Source organism: Meles meles, chromosome 1, assembly GCF_922984935.1.
Source record: "Meles meles chromosome 1, mMelMel3.1 paternal haplotype, whole genome shotgun sequence".
NCBI classification, from domain to species: domain Eukaryota; kingdom Metazoa; phylum Chordata; class Mammalia; order Carnivora; family Mustelidae; genus Meles; species Meles meles.
In genome coordinates, this window is record NC_060066.1 from 189,347,092 (window position 1) to 189,366,989 (window position 19,898).

The window sequence follows — 19,898 nt, forward strand, 5'->3', positions numbered from 1 at the left end:
TTTATTTATTTGGCAGAGAAAAAGATCACAAGTAGGCAGAGAGGCAGGCAGAGGGAGAGGGGGAAGCAGGCTCCCCACTGAGCAGGGAGCACCAGGCCGGGGCTCAATCCCAGGACCCTGAGACCATGACCTGAGCCGAAGGCAGAGGCTTAATTAACCCATTGAGTTACCCAGGTGCCCCGTTAGTCTGTTCTAACGGAACCGAAAAGGTTCCTATATTAGATAGGTTCCTATCTAACAGAAAAGGTTCATTATTTCATTCAACAAATATTTAATGTGCATCTAATATATACTAGTACTGTGTGAGACTCTAAATATACAATATCTATGAAGAAGAGAAACAAATGGCTAACAGATGCATGGAAAGATGCTCCACATCACTAATTAAAAAGAAATGCAAATCAAAACCACAATGAGATACCACTTCGCACCCACTAGGATGGTTATTATAAAAAAGAAAAAAACAGAAAAGAAAACAAGTGTTGCCAGGATGTGGAAACACTGGAACCCTTGTATGTTACTGGTAGGAATGCAAAATGGTGCAGCTGCTGTAAAAAAAGCAGAAACAGTTGACTTGAGCAGCACCATTAATTACCTAAATCTAAAAGACATTTATAAAATACTTCATTCAATGACAGCAAGAACAAACATTCTTCTCAAACTTACATGGAATATTCAGCGAGACAGACCATATTCTGATCCAAAAACATACCTTAACAAATTTAAAAGAACAGAAATCATACAAAGTATGGTCTCAGACCATAGTGGAATTAAAATAGACATAGACATCAGTAATGGACAGTTAGGGAATACAAATATATTTGTTGGAAATTCCCAATATAGTGTGTGTGTGTGTTTGTGTGTGTATATTTTTAAAGATTTTATTTATTTGAGAGAGAGAGAGCACAGAGGGAGAGGGAGAGAGAGAAGCAAACTCTCTGCTGAGCAGGGAACCTGATGTGTGGCTCGATCCCAGGACCCTGAGATCATGACCTGAGCTGAAGGCAAATGCTTAACCAATTCACTCATGAATTCTCCCAAGCCACGCAGGTGCCCTCAATATATTTGTATATTAACATAACTCTGTGTAACACATGGATCAAAGAAGTCTTGAGAAATTCAAAAATATTTTGAATTAAATGGAAATGGAACACAATCTAACAAAGATTTGTGGGATGCAGGGTGCCTGGCTGACTTGGTAGAGCACGTGACTCCTGATGTCAGGGTTGTGAGCTTGAGCCCTATGTTGGGTGTAGAGCTTACTTAATTAAGAATTTTTTTTTTGGGGGGGCGGGATGTAGTGAAAACAGTGCTTAGAAGGAAATTTATGGTATGGAATTCAATATATTAGAGAAAGATCTAAAATCAATAATCTATGTTTTTACCTTATGAAAATAGGGAAAGAGAAAGACCTGGAACAAGCAAAAGGAAAGAAATACTAATAATCAGAGCAGAAGTCAATGAAACTGAAAAACAGGCAGACAAAGAAAAAAAAGAGAAGACATGAATTACTAATATTAGAAAAGAAAAAAAGGTCATCACTATTGGTCCCATGATCATTGAAAGGATAATAAAAGAATATTATGAATGATATACCCACAAATTTGATAACTTACATGAAGTGGAACAATTCCTTGAATGATATTACCAAAACTCACAAAGAAGAAATAGAAAATCTGAATGGACCTGTTTCTTTTCTTTCTTCTTTTTTTTTTTTTTAAGATTTTATTTATTTATCTGACAGACAGAGATGACAAGTAGGCAGAGAGGCAAGCAGAGAGAGGAGGAAGCAGGCTCACTGCTGAGCAGAGAGCCCGATGCGGGGCTCGATCCCAGGACCCTGGGATCAGAGACTTTAACTCACTGAGCCACCCAGGCGCCCCGGGCCTGTTTCTTTTAAAGAAATTGAATCAGGGGCACCTGAGTGGCTTGGTTGGTTAGGTGGCTGACTCCTGATTTTAGCGTCATGTGTCCAAGCCCCACGTTTTTATTGAATTATTGAATCAATAATTATTTAATCAATAATTAAGAATCTTCCAAAAAGATAGTACCAGGCCCAGATGGTTTCACTCATGAATTCTCCCAAGCATTTAAATAGGAAATGATACCAAATTCTCTACAGTTATCTTCTAGAAAACAGAAGCAGAGGAATATTTTCTAACTTATTTTGAGGCCAACGTTACCCTAATACCAAAACAAGGTATAGACATAACAAGAAAGGAAAACTACAGGTTGATATCTTTCATGAACGCATATGTAAAAATCTTCAACATATTAGCAAACTGAATCCAACAATGTATAGTAATTATTATACACCATGACCAAGTGGGATTTAGCATGTGAAAATCAATTAATGCAGCTGATCACATTAAGCGATTAAGAAAGAAAAATCATGATCATATCAGTATATACAGAGAAAGCATTTAACAAACTTTTTCATGATGCTCATGATAAAAACTCTCAGCAAGGGGCATCTGGGTGGCATCTGGCTTTCTGCTCAGCCGGGAGCCTGCTTCCCTGCCCCCCTTCCCCTCTCTCTGCCTGCTTCTCTGCCTACTTGTGATCTCTGTCTGTCAAATAAATAAATAAAATCGTAAAACAAAACAAAACACTCTCAGCAACCTAGGATTAGAGGGGATCTTCCCCAACTTGGTTAAAAAAAAAAGAAAAGAAAAGAAAAGAAAAGAAAACCTGTAGTTAACGGTATTCATAACTCCTGAGAAACTACATTCTTTCCCCTTAAAATAAGAAAGAATGCAAGGATGTCTCCTCTCACCACTCCTATTCAACACCAGACTGTTAACTCCTAGCTAACAAAAGGAAAAGGATATAAAAGTATATAGACTGGGAAGGAAGAAACAAAATTGTTTGTTCACAGAGTACATGACTGTCCAGGCAGAAAAATCCAAAAGAATTTTTAAAAAGCCTGGAACTACAAAGCGCATGATACATGGAACTACCAGGGCTGCATGATACACGGCAAAAACATACAAAAGCCAACCGCTTTCCTAAATACCGAAAATAACAGGAATTTAAAATGAAAAACACAGCACCATTTATATTAGTACCAAAAGGGGGAAATAAAAAGATATATTTAACAAAATGTGTACAGGATCTATACAAAACTAGAAAACTTTGATAAAGAAATCAAAGAAGCTCTAAATAGAGAGGCAGTCCATCTTCAAGCACAGGAATACTTAACATTTTTAGGATGTCAATTCTTTCCAGCCTGACTGATAGATTCAATGTAATCCCACTAAAAATCTCAGCAAGTTACTTTGCAGATATTGCAAACTAATTCCAAAGTTTACATAGAGAGGCAAAAGACCTAGAATAGCTAACACAATAGTGAAGAACAAAGTCAGAGAACTGACACTACCTTACGTCAAGACTTACTAAAAAGCCACATTAATCAAGACAGTGTAGTATTAGAAAATTGACAGACATACAGACCAAACAAAACAAATAAAGATACCAGAAATAGACTCACACAAATGCAGTTAATTAATGTTTGACAAAGTAGCAAGGGCAATTTCATGGAGAAAGACAGCCTTTGGTATGGTACTGAGAAAGCATCCACATGCAAAACAATGAATCTAGACACATACCTTTTATCTTTCACAAAAATCAACTCAAAATGGGTTATAAACTTATATGTAAAAACAAGACTATAAAACCACTAGAAAGTAATACAGAAGAAAACTCAGGTGAACTTGGGGTGGCAATGAGTTTCTAATTATAACCCCCAAAACATCACCTGCGAAAGAAAAAATGTGTTGGATTTTATTAATATTAAAGATGTTTGGTCTTTATTAACATTAGAAACTGTTAAGAGAATGAAGACAGGTCACAGACTGAGAGAAAATATATGCAAAATACACTTAAAACCAAAATATACAAAGAACTCTTAAAACTGAAAAGTAAGAACACTTCCACAACATCAAAGTGGGCAAAAGGCTAGAAAAGGCACTTCACTAAGAAATATAGATGGCAAATAAGCGTATGAAAAGATGTTCAACATTTTGTGTCAAGGAATTGCAAATTAAAACAACGAGATACACCATACACTTATCAGAATGGCTGAAATCCAAAAAATTGATAGTATCAAACATTGGTGAGGATGCAGTATAACAGGAACACTCATTCACTGCTGTGGGAATACAAAATGGTACAGCCGTTTTTTAAAAAGTTTAATTATTTAAGTAATCAATCTCTACACACCATGTGGGCTTGAACTCACAACCCGGAGATCAAGAGTCTCATGGTCTTCCAAGTGAGCCAGCCAGGCGTGCTGGTGCAGCCATTTTGGAAGACAATTTGGCAGTATCGCCATTTGATAAAGCATTTGTGCTCCTACTTATTTACTAAAGTCAGTTGGAAACTTACACCTACCCAAAATCCTACACATGAATGTTTATAGCAGCAGTATTCATAATTGCCAAAAACTGGAAGCAAGGTAAAAATAGATGAATGGATAACAAACTGTGGTACATCCATACAATGGAATATTATTCAGCAGTAAAAAGAAATTACATATCAAGCCACGAAAAGACATGGAGGAACCTTAAATGCATATTGCTAAGTGAAAGAAGCCAATTAGGAAAGGGTAGATACTGCATGACTCCAACTACACAATGTTTTAGAAAAGGAAATACTGTAAAGACATAAAAAGGCCAGTGGTTACCAGGGTTTTGAGGAGAGGGAGGGAGGGATGAAAAGGTGGAATACAAGGGATTTTTAGAGCAGTACAACTATTCTTTATGATACTGTATATACAATGTTATATATTTATCAAAACCCACAGACATGTACAACACAAAAAGTGAACCTTAATGCCTACTGTGGATAACATATTAATATTAATTTATCAGTACTGGTTCATTAAACATACCAAACAATACAAGATGTTAGAAATATAGTAAGGGGAAATATATGTGCAGGGGAAGGGGTAAGCATGTAGGAACTCTCTATGTGATCAGCTTAATTTTTCTGTAAATCTAAAACTCATTTTTTATTTATTTTTTTTAAGATTTTATTTGACACAGAGAGAGAGCATAAGCAGGGGGAGTAGTAGGCAGAAGGAGAGGGAAAAGCAGGTTCCCAGCTGAGCACAGAGCCTCAGGTGGGGCTCCATCCCAGGACCCTGGGATTATGACCTGAGCTGAAGGAAGACACTTAACTGACTGAACCACTTAGGTGGCCCTGAACATCTTTTCATAAGATAATTGACCATTTGTTTTTCTGTTTTATGCCCTTCGACTATTTTTTCAGTGAGTTGTTTGTCCTTTCCTTACTGATTTACAAATTCTTCAACTTTAAAACTTTCTGTATTTTATCACAGTTTAAAAAATATCTTTTGAGGGGCGCTTGGGTGGCTCAGTGGATTAGGCCGCTGCCTTCGGCTCAGGTCATGATCTCAGGGTCCTGGGATCGAGCCCCGCATCAGGCTCTCTGCTCCGCAGGGAGCCTGCTTCCTCTCTCTCTCTGCCTGCCTCTCTGCCTACTTGTGATCTCTCTCTCTGTCAAATAAATAAATAAAATCTTAAAAAAAAAAAATCTTTTGAATTTCATAACTACCATTTATAGTCACTGCACACTATTTCATCAATATACTGTAACTTACTCATTGTTTAAAACCAGTTCTTCTTTTTTTAAATTAACATATAATGTATTATTTGTATTAGGGGTACAGGTCTGTGATTCATCAGTCTTACACAATTCACTGCACTTACCATAGCACATACCCTCCCAATGTCCATCACCCAGACACCCCATCCCTTCCACCCCACACTCCACTCCAGTAACCCTCAGTTTGTTTCCTGAGATTAAGAGTCTCTCTGGTTTTGTCCTGTTTTGTTAAAACCAGATCTTAATAATTTTTTAATATCAGATACAATTATGAAAATTTGTACATACAGATTTTTCTCTATTATGAATTCTTTCCAGTGAACACATTTCTGTAATTAAAAATACTGAATCACAGGTTAAAACCACATTTTTATACTTTTGATAGAAAGGATATTATCAATTTATTCTGCTGGGGTGCTTGGGTGGCTGAGTCTGTTAAGCACCCGACTCCTAATTTTGGCTTGGGTCATGATCTCACATGAGATTGAGACCCCATGTTGGGCTCCACAATCAGCATGGAGTCTGCTTGAAATTTCCTCTCCTTCTCCTTCCTCCCACCTGGCTTGTGCGCATACACACTCTCTCAAATAAATAAAACCTTTAAAAAAAATTTATATTGGGGTGCCTGGGTGGCTCAGCCGATTAAGTTTCTGCCTTTCACTCAGGTCATGATCCCAGGGTCCTGGGATCGAGCCCTGCATCGGCCTCCTTACTCAGTCAGGAGCCTGCTTTTCCCTCTCCCTCTGCCTGCTGCTCCCCCTGCTTATGCTCTCAGTCAAATGAATAAAATATATATATAAAAAAAGAACAAGGCCGTCAGCAACATATTAAAATTCTAGATTCACCACATCCTCACAAGCGCTAAATATTATATATTTAAACGCACTTGCTAATTTCGTAACATAAAATTTCACTTTTATTTACTTGTAGTTTTCTTTACCTATTAGTGAAAACCAACACTTTCTATATATTTACTGGTTTTGTTTACCTTGAGAAATTTTGGTTTATACTCTTTGCTCATTAATCTAAAAGGACAAAAGGATTTTTTTCTTCGATCCCAATAACGGAACAACACAGATATTTTAATAATAAACTAGCCCTTTATTGTCTGCATTTGCGGCAAATATTTTTTAGATTCTACTGGTTTCCATTTATTTATTTATTTATTTATTTAATTTGGCTTCTTTTAAATTTAGTTATGTATCTGTGACCTACAGAAAACTCAATTTTTATGCAGTAAATCCAACAATTTTTTTTGGTGAACTATTCTATCATTTCTAAGCCTAGACAATTATACTGTTAGTAGTTCGAAAATTATACTTTGTTTTTTCTACAACTCAATGATTTATGTTTAACTTATTAATCTCACTAAATTTTAATTTGTTAACAAAAATAATAGCTATCATTTACTGAGTACTTACTATATAACAGTTACTATTCTACACTCTGCTTATAGATGTAAATTTATTTCATCTTTATAGCTATCTTGTATAGGTTAGTTATTTTTAGAATACCAATTTCAAAGATGAGAAAACTAAAGCCTATTATGGGTAAGTAATACAGCTGGATTCCTACACGTAGTGATCTGGCAGAGCCTGGGTCTTTAGCAGAACTGTCTAACTCCAGAGTCTGTGCTTTCCCTGGAACCCTTAAGGATTTATTTATCCGAGAGAGAGAGTGAGAGTGGGTGAGTGGCAGAGGGAGAGGGAGAGGGAAAGAGAGAATCTCAAGGGGATTGAGGCTTGAGATTATCTCTTTCCCTGCTCTCTGCTGAGAGCAGAGCCCAACATGCGGCTCAATCCCATGACGCTGAGATCATATCAAGAGCTGGATGCTTAATTGACTGAGCCACCCAGGTGCCCCTGGAGTCTGTGCTTTTAACCACTACATTATATTGATATGCAAGTTATCTTAATGCCATTCTTTAAAAAAAGATTTGATTTATTTACCTGAGACAGAGAGAGAGTGAGAGACAGCATGAGCAAGGGGAGGAGCAGAGGGAGAGGGAGAAGCAAAGACGGAAGCAGGCTTCCTGCCAAGCAGGGGGCCCGATGTGGGGCTCAATCCCAGGACCCTGAGATCATGACCCGAGCGAAAGGCAGCGGCTTAACTGACTAAGCCACCCAGGTGCCCCTCTTAATGCCATTTTAAAGAAATAATTCTTTCTTTAACCATTGTTTTGTGATGTCTCCTTTACTAAAATTCTTTTCACAGGTCTCTTCTTGGACTAGTTCACTTTACTGATTTGTCTTTTTAAAGTAACCCTACAAGGTTTTAAATACAGCAGCTATTAAAATATGTTTTAATGTTTCAAAGTTTTAGGATATGTTTTCGCAAAATTTTAAAAGGAACACCAAGTACTTGAGGAAAAATGCAATCTTGAGACATCCTTACCATACACTGGCGTCTTCCCTGGCAGGATGACGATAATGAGCTGTAGCCCAGAATAGGTGTTCTTGAGATGCCGAAACATGGGCTCCACGCTGTCTGCCCCCTGCGCGTATTTGCAGAAGCAAGGCTGACCCTGGATGGGCATCCCTGCATCTTTAGAAATCTTACGCAGCTGGTCCGTGAAACCCCTAGGAGAAGAAATCACTAAAACTAAATCCTTTGTCTAGTCATCCACATCTACAAAGTGGAATGAAAAGCTTGAGAAGTGAATAGAGAATGAAGCAACGATTTGTGTGCTCCACATATGAAGAGGTCACCAAGGCTACTGATATTAAAGGAGTGGCTGGTCAGTAATCGATTGTGCAAACTAGGAACACTGCTATATAATAATGTGGCATTGCGTAGTTTACAAAGGGCACTAGTGATAGAGTATGATGGTTAAGACTTCAGTTCTGAATTAGGATGACAGGTTTCAATTCTGGTTGTTACTTAGTAGCTGTGAAATAGACAAATTTTTCAGCTCCTCTCATCTGTAAGATGATTACTTCTATTATAGGGTTGGTGTCAATAATAAATGACCTAACACATGAGCTCAGCAACACTGCCCAAGATAAGGTAAGAGCTTCATAAATTTAATCTACTGTACATTTTCTAATTTGATCATGATGACATTCATAAGAAGGTGGCAGGTGAAGTATTATTCCCATTTAATAGATCAGGACACAGTTTCAGGGACATTAATTATGACCAATGTCAAAAGGTTAGATAAATGGTAGAGTCAGAAGTATGATCTAGTCCAAAATTTGTTTCCACAATATTATGTATCTAAAACTAGGATAGCAGGAAAGATTGTATTCCCAGAAAAAATTAAGAAAAAAAAAAAGTGACAACCACATTTAAAAACAAATAAGGCAGGTAGTACTTCAATATACTTTTAGCCACACTGAAAACAACAAAAGGCTAATAATTCCATATTTAAACAAAATTCTGCATTTAGCCTAAGATAAGTAATGATGTCATGATTTAACAATCACTTCACTTGTTTTTAAAACAAGTAAGGTCTTAAGTCAAGGATCTGAGTTATCTTTGAGCAAAAGCACTCATTCCCTCAGAGATGAAGCTTGTAGGAATTCCTTTCTTTTCCTTTTCCTTATTAATGTCTAATTCAAAAAGTATGAAGTTGGGTATTTTCAGTCAGCCTGAACAAGAACCACAAGCCAAAAGATTATGAGAGTTCTAGCAAACCATAAATAACAAATGCAAAACGAAAAGAATAACTCTGCACTTGAGAAACAATTGAGAAACTTTGGCCTCTGGAGGTTGAATAAGATGGTCAACAGCATTGAAGTAAACTGTCTTTATGACAGTTTACTTGAAAGCAGGGGGATGAAAACTTTGGGAAAAAAAATGTGTATTAGGGACGCCTGGGTGGCTCAGTTGGTTAAGCAGCTGCCTTCGGCTCAGGTCATGATCCCAGCGGGATTGAGTCCTGCATTGGGATCCTTGCTCAGCGAAGAGCCTGCTTCTCCCTCTGCCTCTGCCTGCCATTCTGTCTGCCTGTGCTCGCTCTCTCTGACAAATAAACAAATAAAATCTTTAATGAAAAAAAATATGTATTAAGTGAACCTTAAGATATACATTTAGAAATTTGGAGCTAATAAAAAAAGTGAACAGAATTAAATAAAAAGTTTATTATTTCTCATATGAAGATGGTAAGGCAAATTCTGAACTGGCCTGGTTGGTAAACTGGCCTCTATATCTTTGAAGAACTATTCATTAGGGGATATTTTATAGGATCTATTAGTGGAGATTTAAATTAGACAATAATCATTTTCTTAAGAAAATTAGATTTTAGAGGAGAGATAAATTTACAGATAAACAGAACAACTGTATTTTATAGGGAAAGTGACGAGCAAAGAGAGAAAATACTGATGAACTAGTGTGTTTAGAGTTAAGACGGATTATTTCTAGCATCACAACCACAGAAGATTGGGTATTATTTAGAGAAGCAGGGACAGGAAGGAGGCATTTTCAGTAAAAAGCAGCATGATCAAAAAGAGAAAAAACAAAAAACAAAAAAAAAACAGTGCCAGGGAGATAGAGGGAATATAGTGCTTCAGTTTCTTTGTCCAGAATGTGGGAAAATAGAGAAGGGGCTTAAGAGGCAGGTGAAAGATTTTCAATGTCCTACTAATTTTTATGGTTATTCTTTGTTAAGAAAATCCTGAAAGTTTTAGGGGGGCTGTAGTCACAAGCGGAGGTGGTACTCTTTCATGACAGCATGGCTCCTCAAACAAGAACAACAGCAGAAGCCTTTGAGACTGCCAAGGTCTCAAAGACTTGAGGGTCCCAAGGAGAGAAGACACAGAAGAAGAAAAGCCAAAGTGATAAAAAGAAACCAGAAGGGCAAGAATGGAGAGAATGTTAAGAAAATAGTCAACTGTATTTAATGCTGCACAAATTTTGAGAAAAATAATGGCTGAGGAAAGACCATTAGAATTGATAATTGATTGGAGATCTTCCAGAAACTAGTTTCAGAAGAGCACTAGAATTTCATTTTTTTAAAGATTTTATTTATTTATTTGACAGAGAGAGATCACAAGGAGGCAGTGAGGCAGGCAGAGAGAGGGGGGAAAACAAGCTCCCCGCCTAGCAGACAGCCTGACGCCGGGCCTGATCCCAGGACCCTGTGACCATGACTCAGGCAGAAGGCAGAGGCCTAACCCACTAAGCCACCCAGGTGCCCCAGCACTAGGATTTCTAAGAGGGTGAGAAAATAGAAGGCTGGAAGCATTTATTCCAATTAGGTAAACTGAAAATTGATGAATTTTTGTTTTAATTTGAATGAAGATTATTGAGCACTTACATGCTGAGGAAAAGAATCTGGGGAACAGGGAAAGTGATGGAGAAGGAGGCCAAATTTTCAGAAGTAAATAAGTGAAAATGAAGAGTTAAGTCACTCTTTTAAGGACCTCAATTGAGAAATAAGGACCTTCTTTAATCTTCACTCAAGAGATAGGTATTGTTATCTCTAAAAAGGTGAAAACTGAAGCATAATGAAATTATATAAATTATTCATGGTAATAAAGCTACAAATTGGCAAGGCTGAGAATTAAACCTAACTTATTTGCCATCAAAAGCCAATGATGCTCCTGTACCACATAAGCTAGACTGTTAGGATGCCTAGGAGAATAAATCAATGACTTTACTGAGAAACAAATTCAGAATTCTCCATCAAACTATTGAGAAGAAATATTTTCAAAGTTTCAGTGATTAAATATATTCCTTACTGACACAACACTGGTTAGAACATTAGCTGAGTTGTTTAAAATTGAAACACAAAAAGTTCCCCAAACCAAACTAATGACATGCCTTACTTCAGTATTTCTTCTCTGCACTGCCTCTGTGTGGCAAAACAAGCTATAGCCCACATTTTAATCTCAACTCCTGTGTGGAACTGCTTCCCCCGCATGTCCCACACTCCGTGGCTTGGCGTTGCTACTGTCCGATTCTACAGAAAAAGGGGAAAGAGAAATAAGGCAAAAAAGAAGAAAACACTTAATATACAATTTACTTCACTGAGCTGATAAAGCATTTCAAATTGCTGAATTGATAAATATCTGATAATCATGTAACATGCTGATCTAAATCAGTATTATATTTTATATATTTTATATTTTTATTATTTAATAATTAATTTAAAATAAAATTAAAATTATTAAAAATTTAATATTATATTTTATATTATAGTTATTTTTTATCATATAAACCAAAAATTATAAACTTAAGCAAAGATACCTTGAAACAAAAAAGTACTGTTGGAGCAAAAAAACAAAACAAACAAACAAAAAAAACCACTTTCCGAAACTCAGACTTAGCTAGGATGCTCTTCTGTTCGTAAATAGAAGCTATATGTTTATAATTAAAAAATTATCAAGATGTTTTACCCGTCCTCCATATTGCAGCATAGGTGCTGGAAGTACACGTCCGGTTACATGGGCCATTTCATCCCGAACTTTAAACTGAAACTCCTGAACAAACGGATCTGTTTCATAATTTGCACTTCTTACCTAACAGAAAAAATCGTAGTTACTTTCAGAATTTCCCCCAAGTCCCTGCTTCATTCATTAGAAACCTCTGTTTTCTCTTCTTCACTGTGTCCACAATGTTTTGGATCTAGTCAATGATGCCCTAAGTATAGGATGAGGAATCTTAATCTGGGATGACAGATCATGAATAGACCGTAGGAAATCTGTGAACCTCCTGGTAATTTACAGAAATTTAAATGTATTAGGCTGAAAAATAAGAAATTTCAATTATTTGCAATCTGTGAAGATGCCAATTTTATATGATTAAATCTAATGCACTTTGGGGAGGGTGGCCTAGGGATCAAAAGAGCAAGAAATTCCTAACCTAAAAAATGTTAAGTACTTCTAATTAGAAGATCCAGACACACATTATTAAAATTTATTTTACATAGAGTTTGATAGCAGATATTGATGATCTTAAGGCTTTTTTTCCCTAATTACTTGATTTACAACTTATATAAAATTACTTGAATATTTTCAGATAAAAAGTGCCATATTATAAAATTATTCAATGCAATACACTTGAGACAGATAAGAAAGCCAATATGATACAGATGATAATTTTTACATAATATATACACAGTTATAAAGATAAAAAAGATTTTTTTTAATTTAAATTTTGTTAGTTAACATACAGTGCAATACTGGTTGATAAAGAATTTTGGGATGCCTGGATAGCTGACTTGCTCAAGCATCTGCCTTCAGCTCTGGTCATGATCCCAGTGTCCTAGGATCAAGCCCCACATCGGGCTCTGCGGGGAGCCTGCTTCTCCCTCTGCCTGCCTCTCCCCTCTGCTTGTGGTCTCTTTCACGCTCTCTGACAAATAAATAAGTAAAATCTTAAAAAAAAAAAACAACAATTTAATTCAGTATAGACTTGGACCTCAGCATATAATTCATGTTTATACTATGCTATAGTAAACTGTGTTTTTCAAAACATATTTACTCAGTTCCAGAGTAAAAGTCAAATGAGGTTACTAAATGAAGATGGTGTTCAAGTGTTTGAGGAACAAACCATTAAAAAAACCCTATATAATCTAAATATTTAAAAAGAATCTTCCCACAATAAGCAGAAGTGGTTGTTTTTTAAGGTTAGGCACTAATGTTTCTTTCTTTCTTTCTTTATTTAAAGATTTTATTTATTTATTTGACAGAGATCACAAGTAGGCAGAGAGGCAGGCAGAGAGAGAGAGGAGGAAGCAGGCTCCCTGCGGAGCAGAGAGCCTGATGCGGGGCTTGATCCCAGGACCCTGAGATCATGACCTGAGCTGAAGGCAGAGGCTTAACCCACTGAGCCACCCAGGCGCACGCGCCACTAATGTTTCTTTAAATGCCATTCATTTCTGGTGTGTTTTAGTGTATTTTCATAGTAAGGTTACAAAGAGTAACAATTACTATAAATAAAAACTTGTTGTATGATGTGCTTGGTGTTAAGCTTTATAATTAATTTCTCCACAACAACCTTGTAACTATTAAAAGAGATCTTTTATAATCTCTACAGAGGATAAGTTTAAAATTTAACAAAGTTAAATGACTGGCCTAAACACCATCTAGCTAAGCAAGTGACACAGAATCTGAAACCATGCATGTTCTGATTCCAGAGTTCCTACTCAATCACTGCACTAGTCTTCTGGATGCTGTAACTGCAATAATGTAACAGCAACAGTAAGTAAGTGAAGAAGATAGACTTTGGACCCAGAGCTGTTAAGATTCCAAAGCCTATGCTTTTAGCCATGGTACAATACTACCTCTTTGGAAGAGAAGTTATAATAAATGAGTTAGAAGTAATTACTGAAATTTTAGAGATATTGAGAGGTTTAGCTTCTTCAATGTTTTAAAATCCTGTCATAATAGATCAGAAAAAATCCATCATGAAAACTAACCCATATTCTCCTAATTAAATATCATGTAATAATTTTTATTTACTCTTTATAAAACCATATGGGAAAAAAGTCTCTTTTTCCCTGTAATTGGCTTACAAAATGAAAGGACGAGTTCTATAATCCTTTTATAACAATCTTCACTATTACCCAAAGTAATATTCCTATTTCTAGATTTTTTTCTCTTCACTTGTGTAATACAAAGGGTATTCAAAAGGAGAGTAAGATCCAGATGGCTTTTATTTTTCATTTGCCTTATTCCATCAGTTTTATAAAGTGGTACTGATACACTTCCATCCTATCCATTCAGAACAATGATACAGCTTAGAGACCCTACATGATTAGAGCAGTCTCATATTTCTTTATTCATCCTATACAGTCACCAGTCTGAGGAAGGCAGCTAAACAATCGTACTGAGGGTTAAGACTCACCATTGCTAGTCATAATACACTGGCTTTTCTTCCTTCTCCCTTTCTCTTTTAGGTGGGAGGTAATGAAGTTCAGCTCACTAAATTGAAACATTGGTTCTGAGAGCAGCTGCTCTAGATTTAATTAAAGAGCTCTAGGTTAAATTATAAGGATCTAATCGTTCTCATAGAACACTTTAAGGTTTACCCCTAGAACACCACTAGATGACTTCCATGATCCCTTTTAATTCTGTGAAATGGTAATTAGGTATGAGCTGATAAGGACATGGCTCTTTAGTAGTACCTCACCCCAACTTTTTTTTTTTAAATTTTATTTATTTATTTGAGAGAGAGAGGGAGAGAGAACAAATGAGGGGAGCAGCAGAGAGAGGAGAAGCTGACTACTCGCTGAGCAGGGAGGGAGCCTGACTCTGGGCTCCAGCCCAGGATCCTAGGATCATGACCTGAACCAGAGGCAGACGCTTAACACTGAGCAAGCCAGGAGCCCCCACCCTAACATGTTTTTAATTCCCATTTCTAGGGTCAAGTACTAACCAATCTGCTAATTTCCTCTTGTCTATCTGGTGCAGATCTTGCTGTTGCCTTGATCATTGTGGAAGTCTGATTGTCTGTTAACTTCTTGATACATCGTTGCCCTGCCACGATATTACAGACCTACAAACAGAAAAAAGTTTTATACTGGATGTACTTATCTTTTTAACTCTCACTGCCAATTGCGTGCAAAATTAAAATTTTAAAACTAAAATTTTAAAACCTACTTCACTAAAACTTCTTTTTTTAATATTACGCTAAATAAAATAGTAAAGAATACTGCTTTACAGTATGATTATTAACAAGATGAAATGTACACTGGATAAAAGGCTGAAAAGAAGTGTACCAAAATGTTAACAGTGGTTACTATAGAGTGGTAGAATTGTGAATGAAATTTTCCACATTATTTCATTATTAAAATTTTAAAATAAAGTAAAATTTAGAAACAGTTCAATCTCCAAAATAAATGTGAGAGCATGAAGTTATATACCATAAAAAACCCCAAAGAAAAAATGAACAAGGTGATATTAAAAAACAGCCTAAACACATTACTTCTAGTGGCAGGTAGGTATGTTTCTGTTCCTGCCCCACTTGCAGACAAGGAAGGTGTGGGTACTTCAGCTGAAGAGTATACTTTTCTCTGAAATACTGTGCTACTGTTCTCTCCACAGTTTGACCATTTTCTAACTGCAAAGGAAAGCTGAAAAAAAAAAAAAAGTACACATTAACAACTCTCATCTCATTATAGTGAGCAAAACTCCCAAACCACTAACTAGATCAAGCTGCCTCACATCCATCTCTGCTCTGACAAACACCAGCTTTTCTTACGTTTGATGACTGGCAGGCCTTCTCGTTACATTACAAACACGGTATTTCCGTCTCATTGTTCCACAATGAGTCACTTCAACCTTCAGACCTGTTCCCAACAAGAAAAAAATGAGGTTATAAAAATTTCACATGTCGAGTATTTATAAAGCCTATTCACTACTATAAACTCAAATTCTAAACATAAAATCTGTGATATAGGCAATATGATATTAATAAAGGATTTTATAAATAATACTGCTAGTAAAGATTACAATATTGATAGATCTAACTCCAAACATTTTTCCCTATCTTATCAAGCTCTACTACATTAAAAAAAAAAAAAAGCATAAAACCTGCAAAGCCTAAAGAACAAGGGGCAAAGTTCCCCATTAATTAGGGGAAAAAAAACCCCGTTTATAATAAATTTAGGTATTTATGCTGGGAGAAGGAAGGAGGAATAAAAGAGGAGTTGTAATAATTCTCAACATACTCTATAATTTTCAAAGTATGCCAGTCATCACATAGTGACCGAAGATTAGAACTTCATGGATCTCAAGAAGGAAGTCCTTCAAAGATTTTTTTTTTTTTCCTTCAAAGATTTTTAAAGTTTGGAAGAAAAAAATTCCAGGCCCTTTTAATAGAAGGAGAGTGACAATTTATCTGAAGTGTACGATAGTGACACAGCTGATATTGACTATCAGAAATTAAATGCAACCAAAATAATTCTTAGAGCACCCAACCTTCTTAACACTGACCCCTTTGAGAATCTGATGAAAGCAATAAACTCTCAGAAAATTGCATAAACACATAATTTAGCTTATGATTTTAGATGTTCCTGGATCCTTGCAGTTCATCTATGGACCACAGGAGTTTGAAGATCCCAGGCCTGCTTTAGAAAGTAAAGTAATGGTTTTTTAAGTCACTTGTGAAATTCTCTGGGATTAATTTTCTTAAGCAGTGCTGTCCAATAGAACTTTCTGAGATGATGGAATGTTCTATGTCTGGCTCATTAAATGTGGGTAGTGTGACTAAGTGTGACTAAGAAAGTGAACATTTACTTTAATTTAATTAACTTAAATAGCTACATGCGTCTGGTGCTACCGTATTTGAGAGTGCCATCTTGGAGCTACCTAGAGAAGAGTTAACAAACTGACACAGAGGCCACCGCTTATAGCAACTCTATTACTATAGCCTAGACTCCTAAGGCAGAAAATCTAGAAAGGGGTAGATGAAGGACAACTTTTAGTTTCCTGATAGTATTTATGGTATTACTTTTGTATTATTTCCCTGTCTTTTATATATATATATATATATATATATATTTCCTATTGTGCAGTGGTTCTCAACCACAGGCAATCTTGCCTTCCAGGGAACCCTGGTAATGTCTGGAGATAGTTTTGTTAGGAATGGGGTGTGTTATTGGCATCTAATGGATGCTAGATTTAGGGATTCTTGGATCCAGGGATGATGCTAAATATCCTACAATGCATGGGACAGCACAACCTCCCACTCCAGACCACAACAAAGAATTATCCAGCCCAAAATATCAATACTGGCCAGGCTGAGAAACCCTGCAACACTGTTATTTATTTTCCTATCTAATTATTAACTGCAGTACCAAACACAAAGTTCATTCATAGTAATATTTTCTTCTAATGTATCAGCATAAATTAAGATGTTAAATGGACATAGTGTATGGATTTTTCTTGAGAAGTACTCCTAACTGAATCAGTGGTAAGTAGTTTTTATTGGTAATTACCTTTATAAAACTAAAATTTCAGATTAGAGCATATACTATGCCTCTATATTATAAAGAAGACTAGAAAATATTATCTAAAGAAGGTCTCATAAGAAGGAAATGTGAAGGAAGCAATATGAAGTAACAACATGAAGCAGCATGTAAAAATATTATGTTCCAAAATACTATGTTTTAGAAATTTTTTTCCGTTATCTACACCACTTAGCTATTATCTACTAGTTTTCCCCTGAATTACAGAAGTTATTTAAGATTCTAATAGCCTACTAAGTAAGTTTTTACCAAAAATAAATTGGTTCTTCTATAAACATATGGTACTTCTGCCATATACTTGCCCAATATTTGTTTAACCATGATGAATAATTGTACAAAGGGACCACCCTGAAGTTACTGTTAAATATTTAGATAAAATATTAAATATTTAGATAAAAGTTCAATATTTAGATAAAAGAACCAAATAAATGTACTAAGGAAATCTATGCACACTTTGTATCACTATTTAACAATTATCATCAAATTCCTTATGCTGGCTAAAAATTAAGCCCAAATATATAGCACAGAATACGTAACTCTGATTCTCTTGAATTTCCATGGTAGGATTATATGACGTATGTTAAAGAACTCTCTTTTAAAAAACAACAACAAAAAACCCCCCAAAAAGTCAACAAAGCCTTTTTGACTTTGAATGGAGGGGAAAAAAAATAATCAGTTGGTCAGTTAGATCCAACTCAGAATTTTCTACCCCAAATCTAGGGTCTTAGGTGCCTAAGGATTGGACCCAACCCAGGAGTTAGCAAAAAGTTGAAATTTTAAAAAATGGACTAGATAATTCTCTGCCCAGGTCCCTCCCAAAACCCTCCATCCAACCAAAAAAAATTTGGCTTTAATAAATCAAATATTTAACCTATAAACTTGGCTTTACCTTCACTATAACATCAACTTTATAATGCTTTCTAGTCATTTTTTCAGTCATTTCTTTGGGCCCCTGAGCAGTTGAAGTTAAGATCGAGTCCATGCTCTTCGGGCAGCAGTTGCATCCTTGTTCTGTACATCTTGTATTTTCTGTGATAGAGTGGTGATATGAGTTGATTGCATAGTTACCGCAAAATAATGTAAGTGACTTCATGATATCAGAGGTGGTAACTAAGCAGCAACTCCACTGGAAACCATGGCATTTTGATGATCACACATTAATGGTGGGGTAATGCACTAACCTCTTGACAATGCTAACTGTGCAGTTAATACAGATTATGAAAGGACAATGGTATGGTTGCAATACACTATGTATAACACTTTATTATTTTGGCATTTAAGTAACTTTAGATAAATGGATGCTCATTTTCAAAGCAGGAAGGATTTTCCTTTTAATGTTTCGTTAACAATGACTATCTCTCTCCTGGGTATTGAATGAATGATTATTGGGAGCAAGCAGGATGCACTGAGCTATTCTTTTTTTTTTTTTGCATTGAGCTATTCTAACTGATTTGGGGAACTGAAAGATGTTCCGTGAACAAACTTCAATGTTTCATTCAAACCAGAAGCTGAAAATTATCTGTAACAGTTAAAATCTTAAATAAAAAAATAACTATTTCTGACTATTTAAGATGTGACATTTTTATAAACAGAATTTATACTACTCATTCTAATTAGAGAATATCTAATTCTTCTTCATGCCCAAATAAAGAACTAAATACAGTGGAGTCACATCTTACTTGAGGAATAGGTTCTAAGCTCTGAACAAGACAAAAATTTTATACAATCAAAATTACTCTTGAAAAATTCCTTAAATTACTGATAAAGTACAGTATTTATGGGTTTGCATATGAAATGGTAAATGTATATTTAAATGTATATAGAAATGTACATTTATATAAAGATGAAATAAACACAATACAAATTTTAGAACACTATTAAAGTATTTTTTCTTTTTCTCTCTAGAAGACTATGTAGAGATGAATTTATGTTAGTAAAATATACATAGGATGCAACACCACTGTACAGATCTTAGCTACTATTTAAAATAGGCAACGTCAATGAACAACTATATAATGTACACAAAACAACGAAGTTCCAACTCCAAAATAACACATGAAACAGGCTAGCTCTGTATCCATAACGTTTCAAAGGAATAAAATATTCAATTGTTTCAGAAAAATAAGGAAGTCATTATTTTAGAATATGTTAAAACAATGACTCCAGCTCTGATATAACAATGTTTTTGGAGTAAGTTTCCTACTTTTAACAGTATTATAGAAACATTTTCCCATGAGATATTCTTATACCTTTGGCTAGTAACAGAAAGTATTAATGAAAAATTAGTTGGTATCAATATTAATTTCATTACTTGGCACTTCTTTCATTCAAACACTAAGATGTAATGGCAATGAAT

The 19,898-nt window shown here is 35.6% G+C and overlaps 1 protein-coding gene across 6 annotated transcripts in view; it reads right to left on the reverse strand.

Moving 5' to 3' along the window:
• Positions 1–19,898, reverse strand: part of AGO3 (argonaute RISC catalytic component 3) — a 138,349-nt gene that overhangs the window by 33,038 nt on the left and 85,413 nt on the right. For all 6 annotated transcript variants that reach the window (XM_046003051.1, XM_046003044.1, XM_046003069.1 and 3 more), the window contains 6 exons: positions 15,775–15,862; positions 15,499–15,646; positions 14,950–15,069; positions 11,967–12,089; positions 11,397–11,530; positions 8,023–8,207 (listed from right to left, as the gene is read on the reverse strand). In XM_046003051.1, coding sequence (XP_045859007.1) covers positions 8,023–8,207; positions 11,397–11,530; positions 11,967–12,089; positions 14,950–15,069; positions 15,499–15,646; positions 15,775–15,862 — 798 coding nt within the window. The remainder of the gene's footprint in view (positions 1–8,022; positions 8,208–11,396; positions 11,531–11,966; positions 12,090–14,949; positions 15,070–15,498; positions 15,647–15,774; positions 15,863–19,898) is intronic.